Consider the following 19,434-nt stretch of genomic DNA (forward strand, 5'->3'; position numbering starts at 1 on the left):
CTCACTAAACTGCCCAATTTCAATTTAGAATTATAGATAAGATTCAGCTGCCGAGGATGACTAAGGCAGGCTGGCATGATAAGCTCAATAACATGGAAGCATTATGGATTACCAGATTGGGTGCTTTGTTCAAACCTGGGTTGAATGAATATGGATAAAGCTTTTTGCTGGCTATGTATTCATACATGGATTTGAATTGGTGGTTTTCATGGTTTGAACTAGTTAATCTTCCCAATTTATTGGTAACTTACTATTATATATTTTTTATTTGTTTTATCTTCATTATATGTTGTTCTCATGAATTAATTTTTATAGGATTTTTTAGGTGTATACATCTTTAAATTCTTTAGTATATAAAGAACACCAGGATGCACTATTCCAACTTTTTTCTTTTTGCACTGATGAAGGCCATTGTTTAGGCCGAAAGCGGTTTGCAGTTATTTGTTTGAATATGCCACAATAAAAGAAGGTTTCTGCTTGCCCTAACCTTTGTGCTGGCTCGTTTTGTGTTTTTATTATACGTAATGTGTCCAGTGCTGGCTTGTTTTGTGTTTTTATTATACGTAATGTGTCCAGTGCTGGCTCGTTTTGTGTTTTTATTATACGTAATGTGTCCAGTGCTGGCTCGTTTTGTGTTTTTATTATACGTAATGTGTCCATGCACAATCTTGGCAATTCTCATCTTTTTCACATCTTGGAGACATCCAAACTACATCACAAGTTCTTTCCAAAGGACTTCCCATAGAATCTTCCAGCTGCTAGGTGCACATACAGGCTAGATGGACAGGTCTGCACCCACATGTATCATTCAAGCAGGGAGCAGACCACACATAATCTGTTGTCTGATGTGTTGCAGGCAATGCCAGATATGCCCTGGAGCTCTGACTGATGTTCCTCATCCATCCCATGCAGGAGTTTGCCTTAATACAGCACATTCTGGAACAACATAATACAGCTGAGTGGGTGATCAGCCTACTCAAGAGATGCTTCCACTGCCTAGATGCATAAGGAGGGGCACTGTAGTACAATCCTGAAATCTACAGTAAGATTTCTGTTGTATATGAAATGCTATACAATATGGCAACGTACAAGCAGCTGGAGTACCACATTAACATCTGGACAAGATGTTAGTCATTCAGCAGTGGAAAGGCAGGGTACAGTGTCAAACTCAGAGGACACAGCACCAACAGTACCACAGCTGAGGCACAAGTGGGCATAATACTTCACAGTGCTGGCAAAGAGGTGCCTACTCCACATCTATGGATGATGACCCAGAGAACACAAAATAAACTGGTTTATGTATTATCATGGGCAGGCTATGCAAGGCAGTCCATGGACTGGCCATGTGGTGTCTCAGACATAATTCTACCCACACAAGTCAAAGGGTGAGCAGGGTGTATTCATCACACTCATCATTTCTACAGGTGGAGGGGGACAGTGATAGGCGACTATAATACTGTGAGGTGGAGTAGGGTCATTGAGATTGAACACAATAGCATCACCCTGTGAAGCTGAACAGAGTCAGAGATCTCATCGTCAAGTGGTGGGTCAATCTACCTATATGGAAACACTGGTGTCATCCACTGTCTGGCTTGAAGTGACAGGTCTCTACGAGTTCCATGGCAAGGAAGGGATACACTAGCCACCTTTACAGGGCATGCCATGAGATGATCCTGATAAGAGCCATTGGTCATGAAGTGTTCACTGACCATAAGTAGAGATGACAGCCTCTGAGCCACAGGTGATGTTTAAGGGACAGAAGTATGTTAAAGTGTGTACATGAAACCTTATGAGGCATCCCAGTGCTGAGCAGGATGAATACCATAAACCATGATCTGGATTTGTTCAACACAGGGTGTGGCAGACTGTGCACCCACAGCTGACAGAGAAGCTATGACTCCAACAATCTCAGCAGTCTGACTTGACTCAGTCTGCTTGTAACCACCTCACATATTACCCTTATCTCTGGTATGGAAGGAATGACTTCTAAAGGCATATATGAGGGTAATTGCAACATATCATATGCAGGTACCAAAAGAGGTGACATTTTCCTCCAGTGACCTCAGCAGTGTTACCTGCTCCCTATTTCTGTACTCCATTTCACTGGGCACTTGGTACACAATGACCCAGAATCATTCAGAGCACACTAAGCGTTGCCACCATGGTGTGAGTAGCAGCCAGTTTTGCCTGGATCACTAATCTGCTCATCCACTGGTTAGTGCTAAGTGTTGCAGTCTTATCAGGGAAAAACCTGGAGTTAAGGCAACACTACACCCCCTTCCCCCACATCTATTCTCAAAGGTGGGTATGTGCACCTTAAAGTTTAGATGATGTGTGCCCTCTGGACACAAGCGAACATCATGACAGACTATCCAGTAGAAGCTGTCTTTAATGGCCTGATAAGGTTATATGCTCAGCCTGTACCTCTACATGAACCACTGTTATGCTAGAGAAAGGTGAAACCACCCATAGTGCTGCAGGGAGTAGCCCTGAGTCATTGCACAGTGCATCTTGCATGGTGTCATCATTGTCAGTCACAGGTGCCCTGTTGAAATTAGTCCTATTTGGTCCTGTTGTGCTGGATCCTTCACCAGTGGAACCTTAGAAAGCATGGACAGACATGATACCATTGTCCTCCCACATATATACTTCAGTATCCCCCTACACGTGCACAGTACTACACTGAGCCATAGTTCATCTAGTATCTGCTACTATTCCCTGATCAAGCACTACTCAAATCTAAGTTGTGGACCAAACTAAAAAGAAACTCTCCTACTTGAAACTGTGGCAAAATGCTTGCTACAAATGTAACAGGTGGTTTCCTGCAGGTACTGTACCACCCACAGCCCACAAAACCCTCAGCTCTTCAGTCCTTATTATAATTGCAGTGTTGGCATTCATTTCTAAATTCCAGTATTGCAATAAAGTCCCATACTAAAAAATGCTAATCACATCTCTAAATACCTTGCACCAAGGGTGGCTGCCCTCTTCACCCCTCCCTAGCTATGCTTCTGGTTCTACACACTGAAATACAGGCATAGCATTTTTGACAGACATATCTTGTCATGCAGGCTGCCTGGAAAAACAGATATGCAGGTAATCCTTGATCAGTCCTTCCTATTAAATGTATTGCAGTGTACTATGCTAAATTGCAGTGGACATTACTATCCTATGCATCTACAATTGACACACAAAGAATGCTTTATACCAGTCCAACTCCTACATCTAAGCCTCTTCTACTGACCAGCATGTGGCGCTAAAAACTCATCAGCCTCAGTGATATACTTCTGTGCAGGTATTCCACCCCCGGTGTGGACCTGTACATTACATTCTCCTATGCCTCATCTTTTGCATGGAAAATCATATCAGTAGCTCTCCACCAAATTGTTGCAGGAATCTGTTATTCTCACCCTCAACATCAACATCCTGTTCTACTCTATGCCAAATCTGGTCCTGAAACTGCTTGCCTGTGACTGCATTGGTAGAAGGCACATGCTAGCTATGTGAAGGGCCTGTAGAAGCACATCCTTTTCCTGCGTAGTGAACATTTCCAGGCATTGTCTCATGTGGGTGCCAAGGCTGGTACATGTACACCTGTGGGAAAACATGTCTATTAGTGTGTGCATATGGCATGCTGATGAATGATCATACTTGTGGTCATTATCCCTTCCTCTTTTAGCATCTATTTATGTTGCATAATAGCTCAGTTCACAGATTTCACACCCTCTCAGTTTCTATACTGTACCCCATGGCTACAGGCTCCCATAGCCATATGTGCGCCTATTTATCAGCCACTATAAGCACAAGCTCCCCCTTCCATGCATTACAGAATGCAGTCATACCACAGGATGTGGACCTGGAAACCTGAATCCCTTGTGCCATGTTCTTGTCAATGTTTTCATTGTGGCAACATACTCTCTCTACCACAAACCACAGATAGTGCAATGCCATGCCACTGTCCTGTGTTCTAGTGACATATACATCACAATGTCTTCAGCAGTGTAACTAGCATTTACCACAGTTTTTTTTTTCCACTGATGTATTTTACTAGGTGGGACTCCTTTACAGAATCGTTCAGTCTGTAAACCTGCAAATGTACAGAATCTAAACTGACATTTCTCTAATCCATAGATGTACATGGTTGATTGAAGTTATTCAAGATTGTGCTGAAGTTTCCTGTCAGACTAACAAGGGCTACTTAGATCAGTGGTTATGCAAATAATAACTGCTATAGCAAATTGTTGTTGAAATTGTGGCCAGCACATTCACCATTATGTATGTGACCAGCAGGCTTGTGTTGCATATGACATGTATATGTCCACAGTGCCACAGCACTATGCCACATAGTTAATGTACATCCAAAGTGCAATGCTATGATGCATCATATGGTATATAGAATGTGAATCCTTGTGCATAAGGCTACCATTTTATTCCTCCAGCTAACCTGAGTGAGATGCAATGGCTGCTTCATGTGCTGTGGAATATACAGCTCTAGCATGGTCTGACAGGGAGAGCAAGATTTTCTTGTTTTTATTGCAAATGGACTTCCAAAAGTGCCAGATCTGGTGACATGAGTGAACTTTGCAGAAGGTAGATGCCTAGTATGAGCTCTTAAGGATGGTGAGTGACGTCACTAGTATCATCTGGTCTGTTGAGCAGTGTTGGCTTCAATACACTCCTTGAAGGAGAAGTGAAGGCTCCTTTAGAGAAAGGTCAAGAAGGGTCTCCCCAGGTATCCTAGAATTACATGTAGAGGCAGGAGGATACTGTGGTGTAGCAGTAATTGGATGTTAACCTCGGGAATGTGGAAATCCTTCTACCAACTCTGAGACTACATAACAGCAGGGAAAGGGCAAATTCCCAATTTCCGCTGTACCCTGATCTCACATAAAGCAGTGCCGGCACACTGCAGTTATCCAACATTCAGTCACTTCTGCCAGAATATACAATGTATATTTTGAACATTCAACTAAAGTCTTCTGATATATTTATATGGATCACATTCTAAATCACGAATCCCACAACACCGAACTTCAAAATGACAATATAAAAATAATGAAGATTTACAATCCCAAATGGCTGATTTGTCTCCAGGATGTGGAAATATGCCCTTTTCCACACTCTGTGGCAACCCAGGAGTTGGTATATACAGTTAGGTGGGGTGGGGGGGCCTAGCCCCCACCTACGTGTTTTTTCATAGTCTGGTATGTTTACGTTAAGAGTTGAGAAAGTGTTTACTTGCCCTGAGAAAAATCAACAGTTTGGGATTGTAAGTCTTTGTTTTTTTTTTGTTTGTTTTGGTATTCTGAAGTTCGGTGTTGTGGGTTTTGTGATATGAGTGCATGACACGTAATATATTAGGGTTACCACCTGTCCCACTTTGCGAGGGACAGTCCCTCTTTGGCCAGTTGTGTCCTGCAAAAAAATTGTGAAAATGGCAAATGTCCTGAGATTTTAGGACAAAATTATTTTCTATATTTTATGTAATAGTTGCATAAAACAGTTATTCTGAATATGAAACACCTAAATGTTATAAGAAACAGAATAAGCAACTAAAATGCTACAAGAATAATATTTTACTTGGGCAAAAAAGTGAAGTTCTGCCCTTTGTACCGGCCATGGGTATGTTTCGGCCTGCAAAATCTGACATTTGTACCACAAATGTCCCACTTTGGACATTTGAAAAGGTGGCAACCCTATAATATATGCATATAAGAGAGCTACAAATGATTGAAAAAAAAAAGCAAAAGCATATTTTTTGCAGGAGGCAAGTCCCTTTGCACCACTTTCACCACCCCTGCTAAATATATATACCAACTTCAACATACATGTGTGTGTGTGTGTGTGTGTGTGTGTGTGTGTGTGTGTGTGTGTGTGTGTGTGTGTGTGTGTGTGTATATATATATATATATATATATATATATAGAGAGAGAGAGAGAGAGAGAGAGAGAGAGAGAGAGACAAATAAAATAAAGGGAAGTAAGGAGATTAAAAATGATCATCTCATAATGTATTATGAATTATATGTTGTGTATTATATATTATATATCATATATATTTTATATATATATATATATATATATATATATATATATATATATAAATATATATATATATATATATATATATATATATATATATATATATTAGGCATTAACAGTATTTTTAGTGCCATCATTTTAGTGGCTTCATTTGCACTCAGGAAAGATTTTAAGGGAATCCTCACAGATCCATTCAGCTACAAAAGTCTAAAACCAAAATGTCAAAAGCAACAAAAATAAAAGCATTTACAGGTAGAGTAAAATAAATGCCTGCTCCCTGTGGCATGATGGGAGTTATGCTTTACTCTCTCTATCCTTCAATATAAATTAGGATATTTTTACATCCGATCAGCATAAAATCAACTCATGTTTTCATTATATTGCCACTATATCAGTATTTCTTTGACATCTTCCCTGTATCATTTACCATGTTACAGAATTTCTGATTATTTCATATATTTGTACATGACCGATAACCCAGTATCACAAATATTAACCATGCATCTGAGAACACTGATAAATAAACATTGATATTACATAAACATCAATATTTGTGGAAAACAAACTAAGCATTTATTGTTGGGGGGGGGGACACTCCCCTGCTCCCCATACACCTACTTATTTATACTAGCTCCATAATCATACAACAATGAAGGAAAGACAAACAGCACAACACCAAAAACTGTTTCTGGCCCCCACCTTGCAGCCTTCTCTTACCGAAGCAAAAGAACTCAAACTGCAGATGCAGTCTTTTCCAAAAATAACAGATCATAATGAAGCTTCCTGATACATCACACCATATCTCTGGAAATGTAAGTCGTACACTTAGCACAACAAATGCCAGAATGGTAAACTACCAGTTCCAAGGCACAGACGGATGAAGACCTAAATGAGATCCAGATGACATGGGGTCAGTTAGTGACCCAAGCACTGCCGTACTGATGCGGGAAGTTGAACATTAACAGCCAGTACCAGCTCATCCATCCTAGGAGGAGGGAAGTAATTAGGTTCACTGCTGCACTGACTTCCATCAGGTGCTGAATATGAGTATGCCAACAGTTACTGAGCTATGGAAGGTAAATGCATGCCAAACAACATTCAATGTAGACAAAATAAGACATGATGGGAAAACGGGTATTATGTGTCAAACCTATCAGTTACCATGGGGGATCATGGATTAAGTCTTAAATGAAAAAAAAAAAAACTGATGACTGCCTAGCTGATGGCCTCTCATAACTATAATAAACTGCCTGATCAGGTCATATGAGGACTGACTGTTATCAGACATTGGAAATAGAAAGACTGTATATATATATATATATATATATATATATATATATATATATACATGTATATATATATATATATATATATATATATATATATATATATATATATATATATATACATATATATATATATATATATATATATATATATATATATAGATCTATACGTGTGTGTGTGTGTATATACATACATATATATATATATATATATATATATATATATATATATATATATATATATATATATACATGTGTATGTGTGTATGTGTGTGTGTGTGTGTGTGTGTGTGTATGTGTGTGCGTGTCTGTGCTTGTTTGTGTATGTATGTATGTATATATACTTATAAAAATCTAAGTGCCAGACTACACAAAGCCTTGATAAACTAGACATATGACCATTAAAGGCACTTAAGCGTTTGTGGTTCAATATACATAGACTGAAACAATGTGTCAGAGATGAAACCACATGTTCAACTTATATTGTATTTGTTGACTATTATAGGTTGCCTAATTGCTAATTTTGCATCACTCATAATTCATTGACATTTTGTGGATTATAATGTTGTTGTTGTCTTTCGGCTTTTCCCGGTTAGGGGTCGCCACAGTGGAACTCCGGTCCGCTAATGATCGGCAGTAGATTTTCACGAACGCCGAGGTGCCAGCTCGACGTTCAACCTTCAACAAAGGCACGCCCATTTATGCATGTCTTTCAAACACCCACCCAACAGCGGGGAGGACATGCAGACTCCACACAGAAGGCACTCCGCGCACTCCAGCTGAGAATCTAACGGGAGAACCTCTTGCTGTGAGGCAACAATGCTACCGCTGGATAATAATTTTGTTAAAAAGGGATTTCAGTATGTTCCTCCTCTGTAAACCCCATAATATGCAGAAAGATTAACTCTCCTTTTTTTCTGATGCATATCCGAAGAAGTTTTCTATCCCTTAGTAGAAAACACTTGCACATTTGTTGTAGAGTGTTGTATTTAGGCATTAAAAAAAACTTTAGTAGAGGACACAATAGAATTGACTACTGTGAAATGATGGGTAGTTGTTTCATTTGTAATGTTCTCTTAGCTAATTATGATTCCCTTTCAAAAATATGAAAACCATAATAATTATGTATGCAATAATCAAAGCTTGGTAATGTGGCTTTTTCATCTGCAAAGGGAGAGAACTATATATTTTATTTGTACATAAGAGCCTCTGACATGGCACAAGCAAAGCTGAAAAAAAGTTATGCCTTTTATTAATGGTATGTACCATAGCTTACATTTCTCACAGATCCTGCTGAATCTGTTAATACACTATGGTGAGCCTTAACTCCAAAGGTTTCTGTATAAAATTAAGTCTGAGTGATTCCTGGATCATACTTCAGATATAATTTTATGCTGGAAGTGGTCATAGTGCCAACAGTCATTTGCTGATGACGTTGTATGCAAATTAGGTAATATGGGGACTTGGCTAATGCAAATTAGCCATGTGCTCTCCTCCAGAAGTGGCACTGACAGTGGATTAATGTGGTATAGTGGTTCAGAGAATAACTCTACCATATTAATTTCTTCACAAGGAAGAAAAAGTAAGTGCAATCAAAAAAACAGCAGCATTCACCCATTCATCCATATTGAAAGGTCGCTACTCATACCATGATTACAGTAGGTATTACAAAGTTGTGTGTGTGTGTGTGTGTGTGTGTGTGTGTGTGTGTGTGTGTGTGTGTGTGTGTGTGTGTGTGTGTGTGTGTGTGTTTGCCTGTCTGTGCATTTGTGTGTGCCAGCAGAAACATACATATTGCTGTATGTGTATGAGTCTATGCATGCATATATATGTTGGTGTGTGCCTATACTGACACAATGCCTGGGCCGGTAGGGAGAGCACTAGATCACAGCTAGATCTGACAGTATATTGCTGAAACATGGTAAACTGGCCACTAATGAGGTGTTTCCCTGAGTGGCTTTACCTTGTCTCTCAGTTGGAGATTCTCTCCATTGAACAGCTGGCTAACCAGTATTAGCCAGTTAGCACTGATGGTAAGAATCTCTCTGAATTGCAAGGTATATTGAAAATGAAATCCTTCTTCATTAAGAAAGGATAGCTTTAGCATTAAAATTTGCAACAGTCAGTTACTGCATACGTAAATCAACTGATTTTGCATGATGTAATTATGTACAGATAAGGCTGTAAATAAGTGCTCTGTGATATATTTATAACTTTTATAATATGTATTGGAACTTGTTAGTGCCTTTATATCCTGCTTATCCCACAAACTGAATTCACATTTTTAAATTATATTTGAAATGCTTGGACAATGATCCCTGAAACACAGTTGACATACTTTTGTAACTTGGCTAGTGATGTTGAAATATATTAACTACATTAGCAAAACCAAACTAAATGGCAGTATCAGTCTTAATAAGCTCATGGGTCCACAGGTCTATACAAGGCTAATGACCACTAGAGCCTTTATAGGCCTAGCCATGCAATCCAAATGTGTCCCACAAGTTATATGTTTTAGATGTTTATAGAGGGGAGATTATTGGTTACAACATGATTTACTGACTGCCTCAGAGATGTGGGCGCCAGACCAAGGATGAACTTTCAATTTTCCATCCAGTGGCCCAAGTTACATATAAATAGCATTGGGGATGGACTTTGTTTCACATGGTTGGAGAACCTATTCCAGAGAAGAGAATTCTCTGTGATAAATATCTGTCTCTCCAACAGGACCTATTTACATTGCTAACAATATTTAGAGTTTTAGATCTAGTAGTCCTGATGCTGTTAGTTTTGTAGATGTTCAAAAGGATCATCACAGTGGAGTCCAGGGGTACCTTGTATGCCAGGCATAGATCACTTTTCAGTAGTGTGTAGGAGACCGAGTATAGAGATAGGGCTATGAGGTGATCTGCATAGGACTTCATGTTTATGCCATGTATTCTTTTTGAAAGGAACTTCTGTGGATATTACAGTTGATGCATGCGTCTGGTCAGGAATATACCAAAGGTTATTATACTCACTGATGGGTTTGATGAGGGCTCAGTATAGTGGTAAAATGACTTCAACAGATCTAGATGCCATGCACTTACTTATAAGTTGAGCAACATATAAGGATTTCCTTACTACTTTGGAAATATGTTGGTCGAAGGCCAGGTAACTGTCTACATGTGTTCCTAGAACCCTGACTAGGGGTTCAACTCTAGGGGTGTTTTATATATGACATAGTTTCCTGGGATGGCCGATTTCCTAAAAGGTATTATAATGCATTTCTTGGCATAGAGTTTTAAGCCGTGGTTTTGGCACCAGTCATTTGTGTTAGAATCTCTTGTAAAATGTTAGTTTCTTGGGGGCATTCTATGATTGCTCCCACTTTGTAATCATCTGCAAACTTGGTCTGCCAGACGCCTTTGAAATTAGCCTTAACTTCTGAGAAGTAGATGCCAAAGGTGGCGAGCATAAAACAGAGCCTTGAGGGACTCCACTGGTGACTGGCCTCTTTGAGGAGGTGGTCTCACCAATCCTAACTTCCTGGGTCCTATTTGTAAGCCAGATGGCTATCCAGCATGTTTATAGGTGGATTATGCCTGTTTTTATTAGTCTGTTAACAATGCTACAGTGGGGTGTTGTATCAAATGCCCTAGCCAGGTCAAGATAGGCAGTATGCACTGTTTTACCCTCATCTATTATCTTGGAGATCTTCTCAAAGAAGTTCCCCAGGTTCAGCAGACATGACCTTCATTTGACAAAGCCAAAGTTGGATGGATCCAGTGTCTGAAGGTCTCCTATGTCTTTGTTGATCATTTCCATGATAATTCTTTTTATGGGTTTGCAGATAAGACTAGCTGGACTAATGGGTCTCTAGTTTCTGGGATCAGTTGGTGGTCCATCCTTAAGAAGAGGGATGACCATTGTAGTCCTCCATTCTCCTGGCACAAAGCCTGTTTTAAGACTGTAGTTAAATAGTAACTCCAGTGGCCCTGATAGGTCATATTTTAGACTATTCAGGAGGCATACTGAGGCTCATTAAGGCTGTATTCCTGGCCTTAGCAAGCGAAACTAGGACATGCTCTCTATTTATAGTTGGAGGGGTTATGTTTGAAGGTATTTCTTGGGTGATGGTTGGGGTGATTGTGGGGGTAAATTTGCAACTGATGATTGGCTATTTTGCCTGTATCAGTGAATGTGGCACCATTAACCACCAGTTTAATACACTGCTGTGTGCTGCCTTTGAGGTTTCTGACATAGCTGAAGAAGGCCTTATGGTCTGATATTATTTTAGAAAGAATAACTATTTAGTCTTTGGTATCCCAAAGTATGTTTGCCAAAGCAACCTGTACAATAAGCAGAATCATGAAATTATAAAGTGCAAAAGGTAAGGTCGTTCTGGAATGACAGTTGTCTGACACCTAGGCAGTGCACACACATGCTGAAGGCTGAACATGCTTTGGACATATATTAGAATTCAAGACAGCTGACCTTTGCAGTAAACTAGCAATGAGGAATGTGGCCTGTCATGCAGAGGGCATAAATGAATCGATCACCTTAATATGAGCCCAGTGAACATTTAACTCTACAATAAGTTTAAAGACTTTAGCTATGAAGGCATTTCAGTCATTAACTTTTAATATGCATTTATTGACTTTTTGACAGATTGCTAAATGCCAACAAGATTAATTGTTTGCGAGTAGATGCCTTTCAGGACTTGCACAACTTGAACCTTCTCTCTTTGTATGACAACAAACTACAAACTATTGCAAAAGGCACGTTCGCTCCACTTCGAGCCATTCAGACTTTGTAAGTATAACTCTGTGCAACTGCTATGCATAAATTCTTGACTTTTGACTATCTGTGCATTGATGCAGATTAACACACAAATTTAAGAGATGGAGTATAAATCAGTTTCCTTATTGTTCACATCTTATCCCTTAAAGGCATTTGGCTCAGAACCCATTTATCTGTGACTGCCATCTGAAGTGGTTGGCGGATTATCTACATGCAAACCCCATTGAGACTAGTGGTGCCCGTTGCACAAGCCCCCGCCGTCTTGCAAACAAAAGGATTGGCCAGATCAAAAGCAAGAAATTCCGTTGCTCAGGTAATTTAATTAGTTCAGCTGCAATTGTTCTTTTTTTTTCATAAAAGAGACACATAACAGTTCTAAAAATGCATCTGGCATTAAAATGAATTATTCAATTATGCATATAATTTTTGCTGTGCTTTTGTTTCATAGGAGTGAGGAAAGCAGTTACGTTTACAGATGTCAAAAATCTTGAAATAAATTTAGTTAGTCCAATGCCCTGATTCTGATTAGACATAAAAATATCATGACCTGATGTTAAAAATGATTAGTTTTGTTTGTAATATTAGCATGAAAATTGCATATTACGAGCATTGTTCTCTTAATCTCCCAAAATCCTACATCATTCAGAATTTGGAAGTGCAATCAATGGGCATAACAAGGAGCTGTTATTTGAAACTGGTTTGAAGCATGTCTGCTATTTTCTTGAATTTTCATTTCTTCTGCTAAGTTCTGTGATTTTATACCCATTCATAAGCCTTTTTCTTATGCTAGCCAAGTTTGTTTTTTAATATACCTTCTGCCATCTGAAGAACCAGTGGCTGTGTTTAGCTTTTGCAAGTATCAGTGCTAACAGCAGTAGCTTACACTCCAGCTTCTAGAAAAGACAACTTTTTAAGTTATTTCCTTAGATTAACATTTGCCATCGAGCATTGCTAAGCTAATAATTCATTTCTTTTTCCTGCTGACACTCAGGTACAACTTTCTTCTTCTTCTTCTTTTGTATAGCTAAGGAACAGTATTTCATTCCAGGTAGGTTTCATACTGCTGCTGGACTTACTAACTGGGACCTCCAACCCTAATTTGTGGTAACCCCTGGAGAAGATATGCATGCTTGATGCCTTTTAGTAGACACTAGTTTCCTTTTACGACTTATCTATACAGTTTTACCTTTCACAACTCCAAGCTTTGCATGTACATGTCAACCTTGCCACCCTAGTGACTATCTCCTGTAGTGTAACAAAGCCAATCAGATGCTTATCTATGCTTCTCTCTCTCTGTAGTTTGCATATTATAGATGATTGCATGAAAAATACACTGAATCACCACCCAAATGGCACTGTTGCCTGTGGCACACAACAGCACACTATAGTAAAAATGCATGGACATTTTTTTTCACCCTTACTGTCTATGCTATACTTGCATTACTGCATAGACAGGTTTATTAACCGAATGAACACTGAACATTAATCTGATATGCAACAAGCAACTCCGTGTTCCTAAAAAAGTATCCAAAATACAAATGCAGGTAAATGGTTGACCCCTTCTGTATATGCATACTATTCCATTGCATTCTCTATTAGGATGCATATTTTTGCTTGTGTTTTGCCATTCTTTACATTTCTGTGAGGATGTGGCAGTTCACCGACACTGGTTGTCCATCTGTGGTGTGATACTTACAGCCATGCTGAGAAACAGATATACGTGGTGTTGGGTTGAGGGTCATGCTCTGGAAAGTGGTAGCACTGTATAAACTGGGGTTGCAGTACATTTCAGGTTCAGTAAAGCCCTCTGGTAGAGTGGTGGAGGGAGTGTATGATGTATCACTGTACATCCCTTCTACCATAAGGAGACACAGTGGTGTGTTTTCCAGGTATGTCATCAAGACACCCATTTCAAAAAAACTCCTTAATTAATCGGCATTTCAAGTGTAAAATTAGAAATCTTGTACTTTAAGTAGTTCATGATATAAAATCCAAAAAAAAGTAAATAAAATAAAACCAGTGAAACAGAAGAGAGTGCGTCCAGCAGGCAGTTGTTAGGTAAGTCAGTGGAACAAAGCTAAGTAATTTATTACTTTGAGACAGTCATCCTCCATGAAGCCACAACAATAAAATTGACTTTAATGCTTTCAAGATCCTTGTAAAAGTAGAAAGAGTTTTGAGGAGTATAAACTTCTGCACTGGTGTTTCTCTTCAGTATACCGCTTCTGAAACCCATGACATGAATGCAAGCATACCACTCTGTAACGCTTCATCTGGTTTCAGGAGATAAGGTGCTCCACAGCTTGGGTTTGAGCTTTGAAATGGCAGTCTGACCATTGTATGACGTGAAATGAAGTAGATGGGATAGAAAAAATGTGCAGCTAAGATTATTGTGGAAGGACATCCTCTCCAGAGCATGTAGCCATCAAAAACAGGGAGTGGTAGTGCAATGGAGTTCACTGGCTGGAGAAAGGAGAATAAATATACAGTTACAGTCTAGTAAAATCTGAAGTTGAGATAATTCTTTTAGATGACTAAGTAATTTGCTGTATTCTATATTTGAGCTGAGGCTGCAGAAATCCTTTGACAGTGGCACAGCAGGGTTTGTAGGTGAAAAATACAGACGTAGGTGTTCACTCTCATTTTTATAGGTCCGTAAGTTTATAGGTAAGTACTAGGATAGCTGTGCTTGTGGGCCATTTTAAGACCTGCCAGTTTCCCTTTTTGTGCTCAAATTAACCTATCCCATTTGGTGTTATATTGTTCTTACCCAACCTATGATCAGTAATTATATATTCCCCCTAATGGTAACAACTGGGATCATTCCATAGATAATTGGAGGGGATCCATGCATGGGATAAAGCATTTAGGAGCTGGCTCTGTCAATCAGTAGTAAAGGGGATAGTCCTGAGGTACATTTTCTGTTTTCCATCCATAGATCTAATTTTTGCTTTAATATGGACAAGGATAAACTTTGTTTTATGTGGATGTGGAGTCTGTTCCACAGCATTGGTATCCTCTGTGAGATATACCTGTCCTGCCAAACCATTATGTTGATATTGCAGTAGAGTTTTAGATCCTCAGACTGAGTATTTCTGAAGCCATTCGACTAGCTGATGTGCATCCATCAGTAATGGGTCTGAGGATGCCTTATATACCAGACACAGGTCACCTCTTAGCAGTCTGTAGGATACCGTGTATAGTGAAAGGGCTTTGAGTTGGTCCATGTAGGACATGTTTAGGTCATGTATCCTTTTAGTAAAGTGTCTGTGTGGGTATTTCAGTTGTTGCATAAATCTGGACAGATACATGCCAAAGGGGGCATTATATTCAATGACTGGCTAATGAGGGCTTTGTAAAGGGAGACAATGACATCCCTATATCTATACACAATCCCTTTGTTTATAAGCTGTGCAATGTAGGACTTTCTTACAACAATAGACATATGTTGGGCGAAAGTTAGGTCACTGTCCACATAAGTTCCCAAATCCTGAATAACTTGGTCAACTCTTAAGGGTGTATTTTCAATGTAGTAGTTCATTGGGGTAGATGACTTCCCAAAGGATACAATAATGCATTTTTTGGCATTAAGTTTTAGTATATAAATTCTGCACCAGTTATTTACAGTAAACTCTCAGTTAACCATAACTCAAGCAACCAGACCTCTCAAGCAACCAGAAAAAAAAATTGAAAAAATACAGTGCAGTTTTCATGTGTTGCACTTTCTGTCCCCCAACACACACACACACACACACACACACACACACACACACACACACACACACACACACACACACACACACACACACACACACACAGAAACATACCTTACATTTTTAGAGTTTAAGAGTTTTAAAAAGGAAGCTAGGAATAAATTCCCTCTCTCCCCAACCTAAGAACAAGTCAAACCAAACAAATAGTATAGGGTACAGTATTAGTCAGGCCTATTTTTAATAGTAACTCTGAAGCAACCAGAAACTACAGTTATCTGGCATCTACCAATTCCCATGGGTGCCGGTTAACTGAGAGTTTGCTGTATTTGAGACGAACCTTCCTGCAAGATTGCAAAGTCATTTGGGGATTCAATGACTGCTCCTAGCTTGCAGACATCTGCAAATGTGTTTAGCCAGAGCCCTTTGATATTAGCTTTTAGATCAGAAAAGTAGATGCTAAACTTGACATGTCCCAGCACAAAAGCCTGGGAGACTCCACTGGTGACTGGTCTCTTTGTGGAGGTAACATCTCCTACTCTTATTTTGATTACCTGCATCCTAACCGTGAGCTAGTTGGCAATCCAGTGGGTGACACAGGGGTTTAATCCCAGTTTATTTAGCTTTTCTACTATGCCTGAGTGGGGAATTGTGTGAAAAGCATTGGCCAAGTTGAGGTGTGCAGGGAATACCATTTTGGCTTCATCCATTACCTTAGTGAACTTCTCAAAAAATCCACAAGACGAGTAAGCCATGACCTGTCCTTGACAAATCCACACTGAGATGGATCCAGTCTTTGGATGATTTTTTTTATCTAGTTAGGTCACTATGTTTTGATATATTGTAGAGTCAAGAGCAAGTATGTATTATGGGTTTTCAATTATGAGGTTATTTATGGAAAAATGTGGGGAGGGGTTAAGGAATCTATTAAGGTAGGGGGAGTGCCAATCAAAATAGTATTTGATTTTATGACAGTAGAGAATTGGCTGTTTAGATAAGAAAAAGAGAGCCAGGTTGTAAAGGTCAAAAAGAGATTGTTCTGATTGGCTGTGGAAGATTGCTGAATAGTGAGTAACCAAGGAACAAGTTTTGTGGTACACTTGAGAATAATTTACAGGCTGAAGGAAAAAGCAAAATTGACTTTGACTGTAAGGCATCTGGTTTTGGAAGTAGTTTTGAAACTATACAGTGCTAAATGTTCTAAAGATGTAACAATGGCGGGAACTGAGGATTGGAGAGTAATTTACAGAGCTGCATACTTAATATGATAAAGAAGGCTTATTTATTTAAGATTTTCCTGGTTAGTAGCAGTAATAATAAAGTCAAAGAAAAAAGGAAGGGCCATGAAGATGCTATATCTTTCAATTAATACATGCCTGTGCACTGAAACTATGTAATAGCTGTACAAATAGTGTGGCCTATAGATAAACATCTTGCAGCTACATTTTTATAACCTGGAGGGAAAATGGAAATTGTCCTAAAATCTGAACTCCTGGTAAGGAGTGATAAGGCAGACTCAGGTATGGGGATGATTCCACACAGAGAAAAATAGATTGCTAAGTTCAGAAAAGCTAAACAACATGTTGAAACTAGTGGGCAATATTTTGTTGACTGAAGATTTTAATGAACCAAAGACAAACAACAGCACGGACTGGTGTAGCATATTTGGTGTACAGGATTCAATAGGATTTTCAATTTTCTGAGGGAGACTTTTTTTGAAGTAGAAGAGTAGAATGAAGGGGAGAGAAGTTCAGTATTAAATGGATTTGAGTTAGTGGGAATCATGTGGTTAGGCATTTTAGTGAATTCATCAGCAAGAGCCAGAGGAATTTGAGGAGGTTTATTGTTGCAGCATACCTGACTGTTTTTCCTTTTTTTTTTTTTTACCACAGACCAAAAAATGTTTAGGATTTGAGAGAATTGAGTTTCTTTTTCATGGAATCACATGGTTTTGGTGCATCTAATTTCAAATTTGGCCTAATTCCTCACTTGTATATTTCAGTCTATACTGGATGCTCGAACTTTCAAAAGTTTGAGTGATATGGTCAATACTATATGACTGAACCTTTGAAAGTTGGAACGTTTTAACGGAGATCTCCGTACAGTGCGGAATGGGAAAATTTCCCTTTTCTGCACTGTAGTGCGATCTCAAGAGTTGGTATATTTAAATAGCGGGGGGAGTGGGGGGCACAGCACCCCACTTGGGGGGTGCAGGGGTGCTTGCCCCCCTGCTTAAAATGTTCAGGTAGGTTATTTGTGTTGGTCTTTTTTTTGGATGTTCAAACTTTTAAAAGTTCAATCATATGGTGTCAACCATATGACACTCGAACTTTTAAACGCTTGAGCATCCGATATAGACCTGTTAATTTTGAGGTTTGCACTATCATGTTCACTTACAAGTAGGAACAGACCTAAACTAGTGGGTGTCTGCTGAGGTTATATTTATTAGGACCCAAAAATTGATATTGAGATCACCATATATTATTATTTAAGTCTTATTCAACATGGTTGAAAAACATTTTGACCAAAATAGCTGTGCAACATCCAACAGTTAGAGTGATAAAGATAACAGGGAATTTCTTGAAAGTGATATCTGCTAAGAGCCATTTAGGTGTAATTTCATCAGCTGTGGAGAACTAAGTAATTCAGGTATAGGGAAGATAACTTTTTATTTGGAGGAGACAACCACCTCCTCCATTTCTTGTGCCTGATTAAACTCTCTAGATGACTTTTTAAATAGGAAAGTGATTTATTTAGCCATTATGCATATGGTTTTAGACATGTTTCAGATATTCCAGTTTTACAAGATTGTATTGTTGGATGCAAATGTGTAATTGCTCAAGCATGTTTTTACTGGTCTAAGTTTTAAGGAGGAGTTGTTAGTTTTACTGGAAATACTTTGATTATTTTAGGCTGTGTTCATGTATATGGGAGTTAGGAAATGTTTCAGTGTAAGATAATCCCATTAGCAGTAGTAAAGTAAGCAAAATGGTTTGTGAGGATTTAGTCTTTGAAACTGACATGCTAAAATTAAGGCTGATTTTTTTAAGGTAGGGGTTGAGTGGTAATACAAAGTTCAAACTGAGGTCACTGGAATGCAACAGGGGTCAAAATAGATTTAATTGGAGATTTGTTATTAGAGATGAGAAGCTGAGTGAGAAAGATATACTCCAGGAGAGTACTGGATGTCCAGGGACATTAAGACAAATTCAAGTGGAGTACGGTTGCAACAAAAGCATGGTGGTCAGCATTTATACTGCAGAAATGTACTTTTTGATAGTCTACATTATTCCACATGAGTAGTTGTTGGGATAAAATGTAGATGGGTGAACTGCATTTTAGGGATTGTTTTGTAGTAAAAAGGGCAGGGGAAGGGTAGTAATTCAGATGTCATGATTTAGCAATTGCAATACAGGTAAACACATACATAATTTAATAAACAGCTATGTATGAGGCATAGTTAGGTATAGACCATGGCAGTGATTTACAGTATAAAGCTGCTGCAGAGTCAGAAATGGAAAAGAAGTGATGGCTTTTTACATGATTTTATGGACATGACCGCTGCACTCTTTATTTTATTACTAGATGTGTTACAGTAAGGAAGTACTATGATCT

The 19,434-nt window shown here is 38.8% G+C and overlaps 1 protein-coding gene across 7 annotated transcripts in view; it reads left to right on the forward strand.

The window, feature by feature from the left end:
• The window catches only part of SLIT2 (slit guidance ligand 2), a 1,414,056-nt gene that overhangs the window by 1,030,510 nt on the left and 364,112 nt on the right, over positions 1–19,434 (forward strand). For 5 of the 7 annotated variants that reach the window (XM_044062070.1, XM_044062072.1, XM_044062074.1 and 2 more), the window contains exons 13-15: positions 11,978–12,121; positions 12,259–12,422; positions 13,134–13,157. In XM_044062070.1, coding sequence (XP_043918005.1) covers positions 11,978–12,121; positions 12,259–12,422; positions 13,134–13,157 — 332 coding nt within the window. The remainder of the gene's footprint in view (positions 1–11,977; positions 12,122–12,258; positions 12,423–13,133; positions 13,158–19,434) is intronic. The other 2 variants (XM_044062071.1, XM_044062073.1) reach the window with 1 other exon arrangement.

Source organism: Protopterus annectens, chromosome 2.part1 (genome assembly GCF_019279795.1).
Source record: "Protopterus annectens isolate FY-2018-M chromosome 2.part1, PAN1.0, whole genome shotgun sequence".
NCBI classification, from domain to species: Eukaryota; Metazoa; Chordata; order Ceratodontiformes; family Protopteridae; genus Protopterus; species Protopterus annectens.